This window comes from Bubalus kerabau, chromosome 8 (genome assembly GCF_029407905.1).
Source record: "Bubalus kerabau isolate K-KA32 ecotype Philippines breed swamp buffalo chromosome 8, PCC_UOA_SB_1v2, whole genome shotgun sequence".
Lineage (NCBI taxonomy): Eukaryota > Metazoa > Chordata > Mammalia > Artiodactyla > Bovidae > Bubalus > Bubalus kerabau.
Window position 1 is genome coordinate 69,856,100 of NC_073631.1, and position 19,459 is coordinate 69,875,558.

The following is a 19,459-nucleotide window of genomic DNA, read 5'->3' on the forward strand; positions in this document are numbered from 1 at the left end:
AATAATACAGCAGTGGACAAGTTGAGGAAAGCGTGTGAATCATCAGGATGAAGCTGCTTCCTAGTCTTCCACCATATCTAGGATCAGAAATGCAGGGAGGATGGTCCCTCCCAGGGCTTTAGAGGTTTTATTGTTGACAGTGTGGTATCTCCATAAATACCCTAAGCCATTCCCTAGGCGTTCCTGAAACTTCCCATTGCATTTCCCCACTAAGCTAACTGCCCTCTTCACTTCCTGATTTTATCTCCCTTTTGGGGGATCTGGCAACACTTTAAATGCATGCATTATCTAACCCCAGGTCCAAGGTATGTTCTTAAACATATAGATGACAACACAGAATCCAATTATTTTTATTTGTCATCCCTGGACCTGTGGTTCTCTCCTTTTCTCCATCTCCAAGATGTCTCCCATGATTGAATTTTTGAAATAAGAACATAATCCTAGTTTTCCAAAACACACACCTCTTGGCTTTCTCCTAGGAAATGGAGCCTCCACATTCCAGAGAGTGTTTAAAGGAAACTGCTGAAATATTTCCTTCAGGCCAGTCTCAACCCATCACTCAGGAGTATGAATAAAGACAGCTGATATTACCTAAGGCTTCCCTGGGCTATGCAGTTTATCTCTAAGAGATATGCTTTTATATGTGGTTCAGTTCAGTTCAGTTCAGTTGCTCAGTCATGTCCAACTCTTTGCGACCCCATGAACCGCAGCACGCCAGGCCTCCCTGTCCATCACCAACTCCCGGTTAGTTCAAGCAAAACACCATGATGTGATATTCGTCACCTGCATTTATTCACAAGGAAATCTGAGGTAGAGAAGGTAGTCTTCCACTCCAGTTCCATTCCATGTGGCTGTTCAAGCAGCAGAAATAGCCTCAAAAGCACCAAAAGTCTGCAAAGAAAGAGTCTAACTAAAGAGGCTCATCAAGCTCTTGAGACCTTGGAAAACCTGATCCCAAGGCAGAGGGGAGAACGTATGGTAAGACCTGGAGGGAGAAGAGAGGATGGTGGTCAATGCATTGAAATGAGCCTGCTTTCTTGGAATGGAGAGTGTTTGAAGGGATGGCAGGGAGAGAGAGAGCTGGGGAAGTGGGCAGAGGATGGACCCAGCAAGGTGATTTTGCTGTCTAGTTGCTCAGTCATGTCCGACTCTTTGCAACACCATGGACTGCAACACACCAGGCTTCCCTGTCCTTCACAATCTCTCAAACTCATGTCCATTGAGTGGGTGATGCCATCCAAGCATCTCATCCTGTGTCTTCATTCTCCTGTCTTCAATCTTTTCCAGCATTTGGGTCTTTTCCAATGAGGCAGTTCTTCATATCAGGTGGCCAAAGTATTGGAGTTTCAGCTTCAGCATCAGTCCTTCCAATGAATATTCAGGGTTTATTTCCTTTATGATTGACTGGTTTAATCTCCTTGCTGTTCAAGGGATTCTGTAGAGTCTTCTCCAGCACCACATTTTGAAGGTATTGATTCTTGGACACTCAGCCTTTTTTATTGTCTAGCTCTCACATCCATAATGATTACTGGAAAAGCCATAGCTTTGACTATACAGATCTTTCTTGGCAAAGTAATGTCTCTGCTTTTTAATACGCTGTCTAGGTTTGTCATAGCTTTTCTTCCAAGGAGCAAGCATCTTTTCATTTCATGGCTGCAGTCATGGTCAACAGTGATTTTGGAGCCCAAGAAAATAAAATCTGTTTCTGTTGCTATTGTTTCCTCATCTGTTTACCATGAAGTGATGGGACTGGATGCCAGGATCTTAGTTTTTTGAATGTTGAGTTTTAAGCCAGCTTTTTCCACTCTCCTCTTTCACCTTCATCAAGAGGCTTTTAGTTCCTCTTCACTTTCTGCCATTAGGGTGGTGTTATCTGCATATCTGAGGTTGTTGATATTTCTCCTGGCAATCTTGATTCCAGCTTGTGGTTTATCCAGCCTGCCATTTTGCTTGATGTACACTGCATATAAGTTAAGTAAGTAGGGTGATAATATACAGCCTTCACGAACTCCTTTCCCACTTTGGAACCAGTCTGTTGTTTCCTGTCCCATTCTAACTGTTGCTTCTTGACCCCCATACAGGTTTCTCAGGAGACAGGTAAGGTGGTCTGGTATTCCCATCTCTTTAAGAATATTCCACTGTTTGTTGTGATACACACAGTCAAAAGCTTTAGCATTGTTGATGAAGTAGAAGTAGATGTTTTTCTGGAATTCTCTTGCTTTTTCTATGATCCAGCTGATGTTGACAATTTGATCTCTGGTTCATCTGCCTTTTCTAAATCCAGCTTGTACATCTGAAAGTTCTTGGTTCACATCCTATTGAAGCCTAGCTTGAAGGATTTTAAGCATTACCTTGCTAGCATGTGAAATGAGTGCAATTATGAGGTAGTTTGAGCATTCTTTGGCATTGCCTTTCTTTGGGATTGGAATGAAAACTGACCTTTTCCAGTCCTGTGGCCACTGCTGAGTTTTCCAAATTTGCTGGCATATTGAATGCAGCACTTTAATAGCATCATCTTTTAGGATTTGAAATATCTCAGTGGAATTCCATCACCTCCACTAGCTTTGTTCATAGTGAGGCCCACTTGACTTTGCCCTCAAGGATGTCTGGCTCTAGGTGAGTGATCACACCATCGTGGTTATCTGAGTCATTAATACTTTTTAAATATAGTTCTTCTGTGTATTCTTGCCACCTCTTAATATCTTTTGCTTCTGTTAGGTCCATAAATATCTGTCCTTTATTGTGCCTATCTTTGCTTGAAATGTTCCCTTGGTATCTCTGATATTCTTGAAGAGATCTCTAGTCATTCCCATTTTATTGTTTCCCTCTATTTCTTTGCATTGATTACTTAGAAAGTCTTTCTTATCTTTCCTTGCTATTCTTTGGAACTCTGCATTCAGATGGGCATATCTTTCCTTTTCTCCTTTGCTTTTTGCTTCTCTTCTTTTCTCAGCTATTTGTAAGGCCTCCTTAGACAACCATTTTGCCTTTTTGCATTTCTTTTTCTTGGGAAAAAAAGCTTTGGTCTTCCCTGGTGTCTCAGATGGTAAAGAATCCACCTGCAATGCGGGAGACCTGGGTTCAACCCCTGGGTTGGCAAGATTTCCTGGAGAAAGGAATGGCTACGTACTCCAGTATTTTGGCCTGGAGAATTCCATGGAGTGTATAGTCCATGGGGTCACAAAGAGCTGGACATGACTGAGAGACTTTCACTTCACTTTCTGTACAATGTTACGAACCTCCATCCATAGTTCCCCAGGCACTCTATCAAATCTAATCCCTTGAATCTATTTGTCACTTCCACTGTATAATAGTAAGGAATTTGATTTAGGTCATACCTGAATGGCCTACTGGCTTTCACTTTTCCCTACTTTCTTCAATTTAAGTCTGCATTTTGAAATAAGATGTTCATGATCTGAACCACAGTCAGCTCCCGGTCTTGTTTTTGCTGACTGTAAAGAGCTTCTTTATCTTTGGCTGAAAACAATATAATCAATCTGGATTCAGTATTGACCATATGGTGATTTATGTGTTGAGTCATCTCTTGTGTTGTTAGAAGAGAATGTTTGCTATGGCCACTGCATTCTTTTGACAAAACTCTATTAGCCTTTGCCCTGGTTCATATTGTACTCCAAGGCCAAACTTGCCTGTTAATCCAGGTTATCCCGTGACTTCTTACTTTTGCATTCCAGTTGCCTATGATGAAAAGGACATCTTTTCTTGGTGTTAGTTCTAGAAGGTTTTGTATGTATTTGTAAAACCATTCAACTTCAATTTCTTCAGCATTAGTGGTTGGGGCACAGACTTGGATTACTGTGATACTAAATGGTTTGCCTTGGAAACAAACCAAGACCATTGTGTCATTTTTGAGATTGCACTCCAGTACTTCATTATGGACTGTTTCGTTGACTATAAGGGCTACTGCATTTCTTCTAAGGCATTCTTGCCCACCAGTAGTAGATATAATGGTCATCTGAATTAAATTTGCCCATACCGGTCCATTTTAATTTACTGATTCCTAAAATATCAATGTTCAGTCTTGCCATCTCCTGTTTGACTACTTCCAATTTACCTTGATTCATGGTTCCTATGCAATATTGTTCTTTACAGCATCAGACTTTACTTTAACCACAAGACACATCCACAACTGGGTGTTGTTTCTACTTTGGCTCATCCTCTTCATTTCTGGAGCAGGATGATTAAAACACTTTTATTTATTTATTTTTTCATATGTGGAATCTACTTTAACAACAGATGTAAATGAACTTATTTACAAAACAGAAACAGACTTATAGATACTGGAAACAAATTTATAGATACCAAAGGAGAAATGTGGGGGAGGGATAAATCAGGAGCTTTGGATTAACATACACACACTATTAGATTTAAGATAGATTGCCAGCAAGGCCCTTGTATATAGCATAGGGAACTCTCTTCAATATTCTGTGATAACATATATAAGAAAAGAATCTGAAAAAAAAAGAGTATTTGTATATGTATTACTGAATCACTTTGCTATACACTGGAAACTAACACAACATTTTAAATCAACTATAATAAAAAAAAAAATAAAGCCATGTACCTATGGTCAATAAATCTATGACAAAGGAGGGAAGAATATCAATAGAGAAAAGACAGTTTTTTCATTAAATGGTGCTGGGAAAACTACATGTAAAAGAATAAAAATAGAATACACCCTAATACCATACATAAAAAATAAACTCAAAATGGATCAAAGACCTAAATGTAAGGCCAGATACTATAAAACTCTTAGAGAAAAACAGAACAGTTTTTGATGTACATTGCAGCGGTATCTTTTTTGATCCACTTCCTAGAGTGAGAAAGATAAAAACAAATAGGATCTAATAAACTTAAAATCTTAAAGCACTTTTAATGGTTTAGGATTCTATCTGGAAAGTATTGCTTCATCATACATCACAGAAAGTTAACCAGGGGAAGGAGATACTTGATTAGCTTTCTAGCTTAAAAAGTTTTGAAATCTTACTTTTTACAGAGTTCAGTTCAGTAGTGGGTTGGGGAACAAATTACAGTAGGGAGCAGGAGAGGATACAGAGGGATGACCAGAGAGCAGGCTGCTGGGCTGGGCCAGGGGAGAAAAAATGTGCCTTAGATTCTGTTTGTGGTGGGGGAAATGGAGAGAGGTGGACAGATTTGAAAGAGTTTACTGAAAATACAGAACAGACCAATCGATTGGATAAAGAGAGCCAATGAGTTAGGAAGAACGAAGAACCAAGGATGAGTTCTAGTTCTCTGGCCTGAATGATTTAAGAATATTGAAGGAAGAACAGCAAGGGTGTGAGAAGAAATTCGGGAGCAGGTTGAGTCATAGCCACTGATAGAAACATTGCAGGTAGGACATTGGTCAACGGGGTTAAGCAATGCAGAGAGGCTTCTTAGGGGCTGATCTCAAAAGGAACATAGCTATTATGACAAAATCATTTTAGATCAGTGGTAACCCCTTGTTCTCCACCATTCTTTACCTATTCTGTACTATTCAGACTTATTAATATGGGTCAGTGATAGTAAGTGACTGCAAATGGGGAAAAATTTAAAATAAAACTTTGTCTCAGGATTTTTAAACACATACACAAACTCACACCTATAAGACATGCACTAAAACTTATTGGAAGAAAATACACCCAGAAGTGCTTATAAGAAAGTTTTATTAAGTATTTTCTAAAGGATTTATAATCAATCTCTATTAACAATATGAAAAGGAAAATATCAGCAAAAATAAAATCATAACTTGGAAGAGTATACAATGACAGTAGTTGAAGAGTGGGAACAACTGCTCTTTCCAGACAAGGAAGGGACCTTACATCTGTGAGTCTTCTATGTAAATCATTCTAAAACTGACTGCTATTTCAGATTATGATCAGCTGACAGAGTGAGTTGGTATGAGCACTTTTGGATTTATAAAATTATAGGAAAGGCTTTGAACTTTTAAACTTCTCCAGTTGTCTTCTTTAAAGTTATGAAGAACCTGGGACAAGACGCATTTTACCTTCCAACTTCCCTCCATAAATGTTACATGAGTCGAATTGAATATTGGTGATAATAATTAGTAGGCTAATGTTTATTAAGAGTTTCCTATATAAGGAGGTCAGTTCTGTATACTTCCCATGCAACTTTTAAAACGAATCAATGAATTGGGTTCCATCATTCTTGAAGGTAAAGAATGTAAAGTAAATCACACAGAAAGACAAATACTATAATCTCACTTATCATTGTTGTCGTTTAGTCACTAAGTCATGTCTGACTCGCAAACCCATGGACTGTAGCCTGCCAGGCTCCTCTGTCCATGGGAGTTATCAGGCAAAAATACTGGAGTGGGTTGTCATTCTCTTCTCTAGGTGAAATCTAAAACAAACTGAATAGATTGGTAGAATCGATAGATAGAATAGATTGGTAGTTGCCACAGAGGGTGAGGAAAATGGATGAAGGTAGTCAAAAAGGTAAGATGAGTAAGTCCTGGGGCTGTAATGTACAGAATGGTGACTGTAGGTAACACCACACTGTATATTTAGAAATTGCTAAGAGAGCAGATCTTAAAAGTTCTCATCACAGGAAAATATTGCAACTATGTGAGATGGTAAATGTTAACTAAAGTTATTGTGGTGACCATTTAACAATATATAAATCTATTGAATCATTGTATTGTCCACCTTAAACTAATACAATGTTATATACCAATTATAACTCAATAGTGGGATTAAAAAACAAAACAAAACAAATAACAACACCAAAAATTAAAGCATGGCAGGTTGTATAACTCACATAGGTGCACAAACAGTAAATAGAAAAGCTAGAATTTAAATCTAACTCATCTGACTTCAGAATCCACTGTCTTAACTACTATATTATTTCACTTCTCCAGCAAGAAGCTTGATTCAGGTTCTCATTGGCTTAACAAATATTTAATGAGTACCATGTGCTAAGCACCGTGCTGGCCGCAGCAGGGCCAGCATAAATCAGAGTCCCTCCCTTTTAAGAGTTTCCCATCTGGTGGTGGAGATGGTGAACATACTGTCCTTGGGATGGGACTGTGTGTCCTCAGCGGGGACACAGATGAGAGGATCTAACTCTATCTTGGGGGCTCTTATTGAAGCAACCAATGTCACTGTTAAAACTGGAAGGAACAGTAGGAATTATATGTCTATTTATAACATATATGCAGAGGAGGCAGGCTTCCCAAGTGGCATTAGTGGTAAAGAATCCACCTGACAATGCAGGAGACACAGGTGTCTCGGGTTTGATCCCTAGGTAGGGAAGATCCCCTGGAGGAGGCCATGGAAACCCACGCTAGTATTCTTGCCTAGAGAATCCCCATGGACAGAGGAGCCTGGTAGGCTATATTCCATGGGGTTGCAAAGAGTGGGACACAACTGAAGCGACTGAGCATGCGTGCACACATGCAAAGGAGGAATTTCAGTTAGCTGGAAGATCTGGTATTGATAGATCTGATCACAGGCCAGAAAAACATCATGTCAATGGTAAGGGACACAATGTTGATTGCAATCCTACTTTAAAATTTGTTGCATGTAATCGGAGATCTGGTCTGTTTTGAATATAAAAGTAAACACCACTTCTCTTACACAGACACTATAGGAACAGAAGTTTTGAACTTGAAGTATCTGAACTTCTTATTTTACAGATAAGAAAATGAAAGCCCAGAGCAATTAAGTGATTTGCCTGAGACCACACAGTTACTGGTTTGAAAAGTGGGTCTAGAACCCGGGTTTCCCTTCAGTCAGGCAGGCCTGTCCTTTACCCAAGCCCATCACCTTCAGAGCATAGTTCCATCTGTTCATGGATTCACAGCTGCTGTATAAGCCTGTGTAGGTTGTTTACTGGACCAGGGTAGCTGCCACGGAGTGTGATTGGGCCAAAGTCCACCCAGAGGAAGTAGCAATTTTTTTCTCACTCTCACAGGCACTTTGCCTGCATGTGTGTGTGCTAAGTCACTTCAGTCGTGTCCGACTCTTTGCGACCCTATGAACTGGTAGCCCTCTAGGGTCTTCTATCTATGGGGATTCTCCAGGCAAAAATACTGGAGTGTGTTGCCATGCCCTCCTCCAGGGGATCCTCCTGACCCAGGGATCAAACCTGAGTCTCTTCTTTCTCCTGCATTGGCAGGCGGGTTCTTTACTACTAGGGCCACCTGGGAAGCCTTTCATGGGCACTTTATAGGCAAGGAATTGCCCTCTTGAAATAAATGTAGCCCAGCCTACAGAAATACCAATTTTGTCATATTCTGTGTTAACACAGTGATATCACTTATATTTTTACCCATGCTATTCAAAGAATTTAGTGATTACTGCTTTAGTGCCAGTTGGCTCATAGAAACCAGTTCTAGTAGGTGGATTTCCAGCAAGTTTCATTGGTGTGACTTCTCTGCCTACTAGTAGGTCCCAGCCATGTCCCTTCCAACAAGGTATAGGGGTTTGGAGGGAAGAGGGGTTCATCCTTGAGCACTTCATCTCAGCTCTGGAGTAGTGGCTTGCCACTTAGAGTATTCCAGTGTTCTTTTGAGTTCCTGTTACTTCTTTCTTTTTGTGGGGGGAGTGGGTAAAGGGGAAGCTGTGCCACACAGTATGTGGGATCTTCCATGACCAGAGATTGAACCCAGGCCCAGTGCATTGGGAGCATGGAATCTTAACCACTGGACCACCAGGGAAGTCTAGGTCCCTGTTACTTCTTACCAGTCAATCCCTTCTTATGCTAGTCCCTATCATGGAAATTGTTCTGTATAGTAAACACTCCCTGTTCACATACACTGTGTAATTTCTCTCTCTTGAAAAGACTCTTACAGATTCATAACCCCCCAAATTTCACCAGCAGCCAAACACAGCCTGCTTTCCTAGAGGAAAAAAGATTATGGCACTACCAAGAACTACATGCTAGCTGCACGTGCTACCTGGAGGGCCTGGGTCCTTGTAGATTAGCCGGGAGTTAACGAAAGGACGTAAAGAATGGACGTTGCCCTTTAATTTCCCTGAGTTCCTTGACTTGAAGGGCAATGAGACACATGCATATAATCTGGTCAGTGGGGGTGGGAACACAGACTTAAATGTACTACTCATAGGTGTTTTCCAACAGAGTGAAGGAGAACCATAACAGTTACATGGGAAGGAACTCTTGGATCTTAAAGGTTGACTGAGGCTTTGCCAGGCAGGTAGTGGGAAAAGAATATGCCAAGCAGAAACAACAGGACAGACAGAAGCCTGGCATGACAAGGAATAGCCACTCTCAGAAACTGTCAATAACACAGAATGGCTGGGTAGGGGTGACAGCGCTAGTGAAGGAGTTTGACCTTATCCAACGTGAATGGAAAAAGATGAGTTTAAACAAGAGTACAGAATCAGGTAGATGGGCAGGACTGGGGGACATTGAGGGCTAGTTATGAGGAATAGATGAGATAGTAGCTGTGAAAACACCCACTTTGGATAATATCTATAACTAGATAGCCTTGCTGCAATTTGGTTCTAAGCATGAACGATGATTAGAGGCTTTGCTGATGGCTCAGATGATAAAGAATCTGCCTGCAATGCAGGAGACCGGGTTCAATATCTGGGTTGGGAAGATTCCCTAGAGAAGGGAATGGCTACCCACTCCAGTATTCTTGTCTAGAGAATTCCACGAACAGAGAAGCCTGGTGGGTTATAGTTCATGGGGTCACAAAGAGTCAGACATGACTGAACGACTTTCACTTTCAGCTGTTTGTTTTTTTTCCCCAGTGAATGATGAGGCTTCATGCTCCTACACAGTAGAATTATTCTGATCGTTGGGCCAGATGACAGTGTGGTGACAGCGGCATATGATAATGTGGTAGCTTTATTGCAATTTATACGTCTCTACCTCCCTCCCAGCTCCCCACCTGACCATCAGTGCCAGAAAGCTGGTGCCTTTGTATTTCATAGTAAACAAAGACCACTGTATAAGTTTGCTTTTACAGCCTGTTGCTCAAAATAGCAGGCTCCTAAAAGAGAGTTTGGAGAAAGCAATGGCACCCCACTCCAGTACTCTTGCCTGGAAAATCCCATGGATGGAGGAGCCTCGTGCTAAGAGTCGGACACGACTGAGCGACTTCACTTTCACTTTTCACTTTCATGCATTGGAGAAGGAAATGGCAACCCACTCCAGTGTTCTTGCCTGGAGAATCCCAGGGACGGGGGAGCCTGGTGGGCTGCCGTCTGTGGGGTCGCACAGAGTCGGACACGACTGATGTGACTCAGCACCAGCAAAAGAGAGTTTTAAAGTGAGAATATAGACTCCATCTCATCATTTTACAGAAGAGCAAACTGACACCAGCTCATCAAAGACTCGTCTAAGAGCAAGTGAGAGAGGGAATTACAATCAGGTGTTTGGAAGATTTTGCAGGCGCTCTTTGCTGCCAACTTTGTGCACTGTGTTTAGTCACTCAGTCATGTCCGACTCTTTTCAACCCCACGGACTGTAGCCCTCCAGGCTCCTCTGCCCATGGGGATTCTCCAGGCAAGAATACTGGAGTGGGTTGTCATGCCCTCCTCCAGGGGATCTTCCCAACCTGGGGATCAAACCCAGGTCTCCCGCATTGCAGGTGGATTCTTTACCATCTGAACCACATGCTTGTTAACTGCCACTAGAAAAACAAAAGAATAATCTAGGGTACTTGTAACTCAAGGGATATCCTTTCAAAAACCACAAGGAGGTCCCAGATGGGCCCATATTCCTTACTCAACCAGCAGGTCAATCAGCAGTTCCTTTCAGGGATAGGTAGGAATCTTCATCTTCTCCAACATGAATCTTTCTAGTTTAAGGGCCAGAAACTTTTGTCTTGTGGGTAAGCAGTCTTATTACACAGGTCAGCAATAAAGACACTCCATTTTTTTTTTTTTAATTGCATGAGGTTATGTCAGCAACTCTGATGTGATAGTTACAAATCCATCACTTTGTCATCTGCAGCACAATTTGGTTTGGAAGAATGGCTGAATTCCTTGTTTTGAATACCTGGAAGTATCACTGATGTCCTTTGTCTTTGTTATTTATCATGGTTTATAGCTACTACTGGGCTTCCCGGATGGCTCTAGTGGTAAAGAACTTGCCTGCCAACGCAGGAGATGTAAGAGACATGGGTTCCATCCCTGGGTCTGGAAGATCCTCTGGAGGATGACATGGCAACCCACTCCAGTATTCTTGTCTAGGGAATCCATGGACAGATAAGCCTGGTTGGCTATAGTCCATAGGGTCACAGAGAGTCAGACATGACTGAAGCAATTTAGCATGCATGCATGTTACTACCACGTCTGTACAGTGGTCATCTGTCCTCTGCTAGGGCAAGACCTGTGAAGTTTTCTTAGAACCTTGTCACCTAAATGATAATCTTCTCTCACCATAAATGCTTTTCATCCCATGTGTAGGGCCATCCTTCAACAAACTGGTTGTTGACATGCCATGCCTGCAGGAGGCTGGGGGAGGGCCCTGTACCTCCCAGCAATCCATCTTCCACATCTCTGAGCCTGATAGGAATGTACTTGCCGTGGCTCCGAGGCAAGGTGAATGGGGCTAGAGAAATAGAAAACAAGTGAGAAGAACAAAGCTGTGATGGGACAGCAGGCTTATCGATGACAAAGTTTGCTCTGGGCTGCACACTTATTTCTACTCTAAGACACTTATTACACTGATACCCAAGGGTATAAAATATCTCTAGTCTCATTCTCCAGTTACCGTGGAGATAATAACTCATGCTTATCTCAAGAATCTCTTCCATTTCTGTGTAATTATCATAAAATGCTCCACAGATAAAATAGAGTTTTTAAAGATTACTTACCCTTGCATTATTAAGCCAGCTTTTTGTGTTTGTTTCTGGTCTGGTGACTCTTCTCAGCTAAGGAAAAGTAATATTCTCTATCTCTTTTCCTCATAAAAGGTGCCTTGTGATCACTGGATATTAACTGCCCCACTTTCCCCTCTTATTCCTTTCTGGTTCACCTTAAAAAAAATTATTTATTTATTGTGTGCCTGTGCTGGGTCTTAGTTGTGGCATGTGGAATCTTTTAGTCATGGCATTCGAACTCTTAGCTGTGGCCTGTGGGTTCTTATTCCCTGACCCAGGATCGAACCTAGGCATTGGGAGGAGGGAGTCTTAGCCACTGGACCACCAAAAAGTCCTTCCAGTTAGCCTTTTATTTGAAATTATTTCTGCCCATTTTTATTATTTATTTATTTTAAACCACCCAAATTTTCTTCGGTGTATCTCAGGAGAACTATTTCTGACAAAGCTTCAGCCTTCAAACTTACTGTTCATTAAGTTTTTAGTTCCCTTCTAAGGACTCAGCAATATCAGCATTCTGGGTTTGCATTACAATTCAAAGCAGAAAAAATTATTTCTAAGTGTTAGATAAACCAGAATGTCCTAAGTTTATACAAAACAGAGTCTCTGCTTTTGAAATGCAAGTCACAATGGGATGAACAACAGAAGCACGGACATAAAAGGACATTCAATGACCTGTAATATGAGTTACAGCTTGGCCACTGACTGCAAGGGCAGTCACGGGGGCCCAAACTACCTTGTGTATATGTTAATAATTATCGTGGTCATGAAAATATTTAGCAAACACACTGCTAGATTATTGTCCCTTTTTTCCACATAATTTGAAAGCATGGCATGAGAATTTTTTTTCCAAATTTGTGAGTGAAATTTCATTTGTAAAGGGCTTTAAGAGAACAAAAGTCTCTAACCTAATTAACTCCAAACTTAACATTTTCCCTTTATTTAATATAAAATATCTTGAAATTTATACATTTTCAAAATCTGTATATACGTTATGGGAATGTAATTAATCATCTGCAGAGCACATGAATCCTAGCAAAGACACTTTGTCCAATTATCTCATCTTACTCATGATCTTTGTATCTCACCAATTTTGCTTGGTTTCTGATTTCTCTGAGTTGGGATTAAATCAGTGAATTCCTTCCACTGCATAATTAGGACTGCTTTAAAACTATGTAATTACAAACCTCAACTGCCGATTGTACTTTGCACTCATTGTCATAACTGCCATTAGCATGGTTTTAAATTCTTTCAGAACTGTGGGGAAAGATGTTCTGTTAATAAGTTCCACTGCTATATGTCTGATATTGATTATCTGTGGCAATTATAGACTTGGGTGGGATCCAAAGCTAGACACAGAACCTGGGAAAATGCCAATGTTTTGTGAATTAAAGGAATTTTTAAGAAAAAAAAAGTTCTTTAAAACATTAAAACTGTGGATGAAAGAGTTAGTATAAGATTTTAAAAGTATACAATGGCCAGCTTAATTTTATAAATGGGTACAGATCTAATCTATTGGTCTTCTTAGGAGGGGAAAAGCATTTTGGGTAGTTATCCACTCTAATTTTGATTACTTACAGAAATTAAAATATTTTATGAAGGTGTTTCAAAGCCTGATTTGACAGCTTCTGCTCTGTGCACTCCCAATGCTGGTCAGCCCCCAATCTCCTCCCTTACAATGAACTCCTATGAGTCCAAGATCCTGACTCCCTCATCTTCATTAAAGTCTAGAGGCTGTAGATGTGTGTATGTGTGTGTTAGTCGCTCAGTTGTGTCCGACTCTTTGCAATGCCATGGGGTGTAGCCCGCCAGGCTCGTCCATCCATAGGATTTTCTAGGCAAGAATACTGGAGTGCTTAGCCATTTTTTCCCCCAGGGGACTCTTTCTGACCGAGGGATCGAACCCAGGTCTCCTGCATTTCGGGCACTTTTTACCATCTAAGCCACTAGGTAAGCCCACTTAAAATTGTTGTAATATCCTCCTCATTCAGAAAGCTCACCCTGATGAGACTTTGGTCATGTACTAAATATAAAACCAAAAAAACTTCATGATTAAAAAAAAAGAAAACCGCCTCACAAACTCTCTTTTAAGAAGGTGAGGCGTTCATAATCCCCATGAAAACAGTTTCTTTAGGAGTAAGTTTTTATTTATGTGCTCATGTATCAAATGGTATACTCTATGACTTTACTGATATCCAAGCTTGATTCACTAATTTAAATCCATTTAAGCCATTTTCATCAAGTTTCTTTGTTAAATCTCTTTAGACAATCGACATGCTTTGTTATTTTATAAGTTATGAATTTGAGAGAACAAAAAACTATATATAGTAAATTCAGAAGATCCAATCAAGCTCTTGTCTCTCATTATCCACATTATGTATATAGTTACATATACACTTTGATCATTATAATTTCCCTGCTATGCATTTCTTGGGGGGGTGTGCATGCTCAGTTGTGTCCGACTCTTTACAACCCCATGGACTATAGCCCCCTACGTTTCTATGTCCATGGGATTTTCCAGCAAGAAAACTGGAGTGGGTTGCCATTCTCTCCTTCAGGAGATCTTCCCAACCCAGGGATCAAATCCTGTCTCCAGTGCCTCCTGCACTGGTAGGCAGATTCTTTACCACTGAGTCACCTGGGAAGCCCCCATGCATTTCTAGATGTTTATAAATGAGCTGAATTGTGGTGGGAAAATGTCCCAGGGGATCTTAACTACAATAAGGCTCTTATAATTTGCTGGAAGCAAGTGGTTTTCATTTACTCTTTTACTTAAAGTTTGTAACAAAAGCAAACAGGTAGATTTTTGTTAAAAATCTTCAAGTTGGTAGATCTTTAAGGCTTTGCACCTAGATAAATGCATACTTTAGAATGAAGAAATTAGCTTTTAAAGCAAAGTCAGTGGGGAAAAAAGCTGGCTCTGCAAAAACTTAGAGTTCAGTCCACCTGTTTGAATAAGTATTTTTAGATAATTGTGAGTCAGGTTAATAACATACTTAAAAGAGCTGTTATTAGCATGGTGACTTATTCTACCTTATGAAGATACACTGAAGTAAAAAATAAAATTTAGGAATAATGAGTTGACACCTCTCCCTCTTTTCCTCCAATCTGGTTGATAAATAGGAATCTTCAGCTAACTGATTCCAATTTGGGTGTTGGTAGTTTCTAGACGTGTTCTCCTCTCTGCAGTTTTTTGAGAGGAGCTGTCAGGTTATGTGGCAAATGATTAACTCCCTCACTTTGGGCTTTGCATGCCTGCTTTTAAGTATGATGGGTTTCAGTCTTGCAATGGAAAAAAATACAAAAATCACCTTAAGTCTTACAGTGCAACAGTTTTAATAGTCCTCACTAAAATAGGCAGTACAGTTTAGCAGGTCAACATTAAAAGCAATCTTGCCTTATTTAAAACGCTTCTACTTAAGAATGATTCCTGCTCTCTGCCATCCCTTCACTTAAGGTATAAGCCTGAAGAAATACTCCCAAAGTGCATTTCTTTTATTTCTCATTAAAGATAGCACTGGGATTTGCTTCCCAATAGCAAGTCCAGAATCAGAGCATGCCAACCTTGTTGGAAGGCTGCACAGCTTCAGTTGAGTTAAGGTCTCTTAGAAAAGTACCCTTCTCATTTCCATGGGGGATGCAAAAGCCACGGAAGTTTTTCGGAAAAAAAAAAAAAAATTATACCAGGTTCCTCTGTGGTATCTTCTCTTACCACGAATAAATATTTAAAGCATCCTTGAGTCGTGAACTACCGGAACACTCAACTGTCACTTCAGTTTCCAGAACAATAAAATCTGGAGGCCTGGTGCGAATATTCTGAATTTGGTGGGATGAGACTCCACGTACAGGGAGGGTCAGAATTCTCGGGGTTAGAACTGGGGGCTGAGGAGGTGTGATGGGAAGAGAGTCCTGGAGCTCTCGGGCTATTGCTTGTCGTCGTGGGGGTCACCAGGGAAGATCGCTTCCTCCGAGGCCCTGACTCCCTCGGGGAGCAGAGTGGCGCGCACTTTTCTCTTCTCCTTAAAGCGCCCTGAGCGCGAGATCTTCAAATTTCGGCGGCTGTTGCCCGATTTTTCCCCGCCCAACTTGTCTAGCTTGTGGGGCTCGCCGGCGCCCCCGAGGAGACTGGGGTGCTGATTCTCCCGGGAACTGCTCGTCCAGTCCTGGACGGGCGGCGCGGGTTCCCCGGGGGCAGGCTGGGCTGGCGGCTGCGCACCCCCGGCGGCCTCCTTGTTTTTCTTCCTGCTGTTCGTTAGCGAATTCCACCAGGAGCCCGAGCTGCCGGTGCCGCTGCCGTCGGCCATGGCAGGCCGGCCGAGGGGCGCTGGGCGCGGGGCGCGGGGAAGGGCCTCGGCGGCAGCAGCTGCTCTCGGGTCCACCCGACCCTGCCCCGGCCTCTCGCGAGCGGGCTGCGGGCTGGGAGCAGAGGCCAGCGGCTTGTGCTGGGGAAGAAAACAAAACTTGGTTACTGGGCTTGTAGAAGTCACGTGCGCCCCAGTCCCACTTCCTCTCCAGTGCTCCAGCGGGCACAGGATCGGCTGGGGTCCGATGGTCCGCAGCCACGGGCTTTCAGAGCGCCTCGCCGCGCCCCCCAGAGCGCAGGCGGACGAACCGCCTCCCCGGCGCCGCCTTCTGGTCTGGAGACAGAGTCTTGGCGCTCCCCGGCTTCCAGGATAGGGCAGTGGTCTGCGCTCGTGGGCCACCCAGGGGTGGGTGCCGGGGCTTCTGGATTAACCAGGCCCCAGAGGGAAAAGGGCCCGTCCTGTCAGTCTGCCCCATTGTAAACGACGCCCAAAGATGACCCACCCGGTCCAGAACGACACGTGGGAGGAGGGCGCCCGGACGCAAGCGCTTCCCCGCTGTACGTGGGCACGAACAGTAGACCGCAGACAGTTCCGAAATTTCCCTCAAAGGTTTTTGCTCCCTAGACTTTCGTCCCGGGATCCTTTTTCGATGTCATTTTTCGGGGGCGGGGGCTGGGGATTTACAGACCAGCAAGAGTGAGAGACAAGCTCGTGGTGTTTTGTTTCTTTTAAATTCTGCTTTTGACAAAACGTCTGCCTTGTGACTTTCAGAGAAGCATGTCTAGACTTCCCTTGAAAACCGCCGCCCTACTCTTCCTTTTATTCTCCAAAGACCAATCTTGCGTCTCTTTGAAGCCACCCCCGGTCGGCAGTTGAGATGAGCCCAAGTACCTCTTTCCTTAGTTCTGTATTAAAATATGCACCGAGTCTGTGTGTACTACGCAACTCAACTCGGGATTTTTAGTTCAAATTAAAGGCTTCTGTTCTTTTCCTTGCGCAATTCCCTCCTCCAAAGGAGAGGGCGCACAACGGAACTCCAATCTGCCCTCCTCCCAGCTTTTAAAACAGCACTCAGCGAAACGAAAAGGCGAAAAGTGTTACTAGCACTTAAGGTGCGAATATCAGAAGAGAGACTTCTCTGCCCACTTTCTGTGTTGGGTCTACACCGCACCAACTCCACGAATGAGTAGGATTCGCTGGCGCCGCGGCTCATTTCCAGGTTTCCACTGGGCTCCTTCCCATCCCACGCGCGCGACGCTCCTGGGATTCGCCGGCGCTGGAGAGCGAAACTTCGGCGGTGTTTGTGGTTAGAAACTCTCCTCCCCAAACCGCTGGGAGAGAGAGAACCCGAACGCCTATGCCAGAGGCCGCCGCGGCCTCGGCTGAGCGGGGAGACCTTGGCACCGGCTCCTCCCCAAGACTCCCCGAGGGCACACTCGGGCTGCGACTTGAAAACAATAGAAGAAAAAAATAGCCAAAAGTCCTTTCCCTGCTGAAGGCACCCACACCCTCTGGCACAGTTTGCAATGGGTTTGCAAACATCCATTCTCCCTCCACTTTATAGATCGGAAAAGCACCCCCAAGTTGTTCACTGATGGTGGTGATGGTGATAGTGGTGGCTGTTCTGATGCTGCTTTCTGTTTTCTATCCTACGCTGTCTTCTCCACAATCAACTTTGTATGCACAGAAAGGCTATGCACGTATTGCTCAAGGAAAAGATCGCAAATTACGCAGAGCGCCTGCTTCTAACAACTTCTCCTCGGGAGCTTGGGGGAGGTCCCCAGGGTGACACCCCGGAATAAGCTCTGTCTTGGAGGACGGAGAATCACCCCATCGCTCACCTGCTCACCTGGACCCCGTGGCTCCGCACCTCTCTTTCCGGGCAAAGTCGGGAGCGCGTGCGCTTGGGTTAATCTGGAAGTCGGGGCGCGGCGTTCCTCTGTGCGGTCTTGGAGAGGTCGGGCTTCTTTCTGAAAGGTGTGCCAGCCGAAATCGCTGCAGTCCAGCTAAGCCGATTGCTGCGGCTGGTCTCCCCTGGCGCCTCCGATTTCCTGGCGCAGCGGCGACAGTAGCCCGGAGCTCCAAGTGTGGTTGGATCCAGCTAGAGGGCCCCGCGGTGAGTGGGTGCCAGGCTCACTGCCCCAGGTGAATGGTCAGGCAAGCTCTCCCGCCTAGTAGTCTTTCATTCTCGGACGCGTCCCTTTTCCCTGGTAGCACCGCCCGGGAGCAGCCGGAAGATGGAAACTTAACTGCTCACTATGATGCTTTGAACCGACCTACCGCGTCGGTCCAGCGGGGGAGAAGACATCTGCCCACCTGCTGGTTATTCTCCAAGTGATTCTGGAAACCAGAACTCCGGGGCGGCGGGAAGGGAAAAAAAAAAAAGAACTCAGGAGGCGGCCACTGCAGCCACAGGTGCAGGTAGAAAGTTCACGTTCCCGCCCTCCAGGGACGAGATTGGACCAGGTCGCATACGTGGCGCCAGCCTTGGGGTGTCTGATTGGAGAAAGGCTCCGTGTGCGCCGCTCCGGAGCCGGACTCCTGGAAGAAAAAACGGAGGCCGGGCGATCAAGGCTGCAGGTGGGCGCTGGTGGACAAAAGTCGTCGCAGTTCTCCCTCTGCCCCTTCCCCAATTTCTTTTTTCTTTTACTCTCCAGTTCCCCGGCTGTGGCCACTCAGCTCCTGGAATCTCAAGTTTTGTAATTCTCAGGAGCCGTTCCATAACCAGGCAAAAGATTGCAGAGCTGCAGGCGCCCTGGGTTGAAAGGCTGTAACATTAACAAGTTCGTTATGTGCTAGCCAGGCGCTGTTCCAAGCGCTTTCTGTGGATTAACTCATTTACTCCTCCTCCCAGCAACCCTAGGAGGTAAGAACTATGATTATCTTCAGTTGACAGGCGAGGAGAACTTAGCTGTGAAAGGTAAACGGTTGCCCAAGGTTACACGGCTGGTACCAGGTAGAGCTGTATTTGTACCCCGGAGATCTGACTCCGGCTCCCGGGGGTTTTATCGGCACCTTATACCAGAGCTTGGCCCTCAGTGTCGGGCTCTTAGCACGACTTAGTGAGCATGGGAATTACCTTTCCTCGGGTCTGGAAGTCCGTGGACCGTCACTGCACTCGGGGAGTACAAATCCAGCCCAGAGCTGGAATTGAAGTGAACCTGCCCATTGCCGGTCAAGTTTCAGGAGACTTTTGTTCCTAGGAACAAATGAGTGGTTTTTGTTACCTGGACAGAAGGGCTTTGACATAGGGAATTTTCACTAATAAAGGCAGAGGTGCAACCGGCTTCATCTTCCAGGATGCATTTCTTTTTCAAAGAAC

General features: G+C 43.8%; 1 protein-coding gene across 1 annotated transcript; it reads right to left on the reverse strand.

Moving 5' to 3' along the window:
* Window positions 1–15,152: 15,152 nt before the first annotated feature.
* Window positions 15,153–16,541, reverse strand: PRR15 (proline rich 15). Its single transcript, XM_055590503.1, has one exon. It carries the CDS (start codon window positions 16,135–16,137, stop codon window positions 15,757–15,759), a length of 381 nt encoding a protein of 126 aa, XP_055446478.1. The 5' UTR covers window positions 16,138–16,541; the 3' UTR covers window positions 15,153–15,756.
* Between the last annotated feature and the right edge of the window lie 2,918 nt (window positions 16,542–19,459).

What these genes read in the sequence shown, in the direction of transcription:
- PRR15 (XM_055590503.1), bottom strand. Translation starts at nt 16,137, where the DNA reads ATGGCCGACGGCAGCGGCACCGGCAGCTCGGGCTCCTGGTGGAATTCG.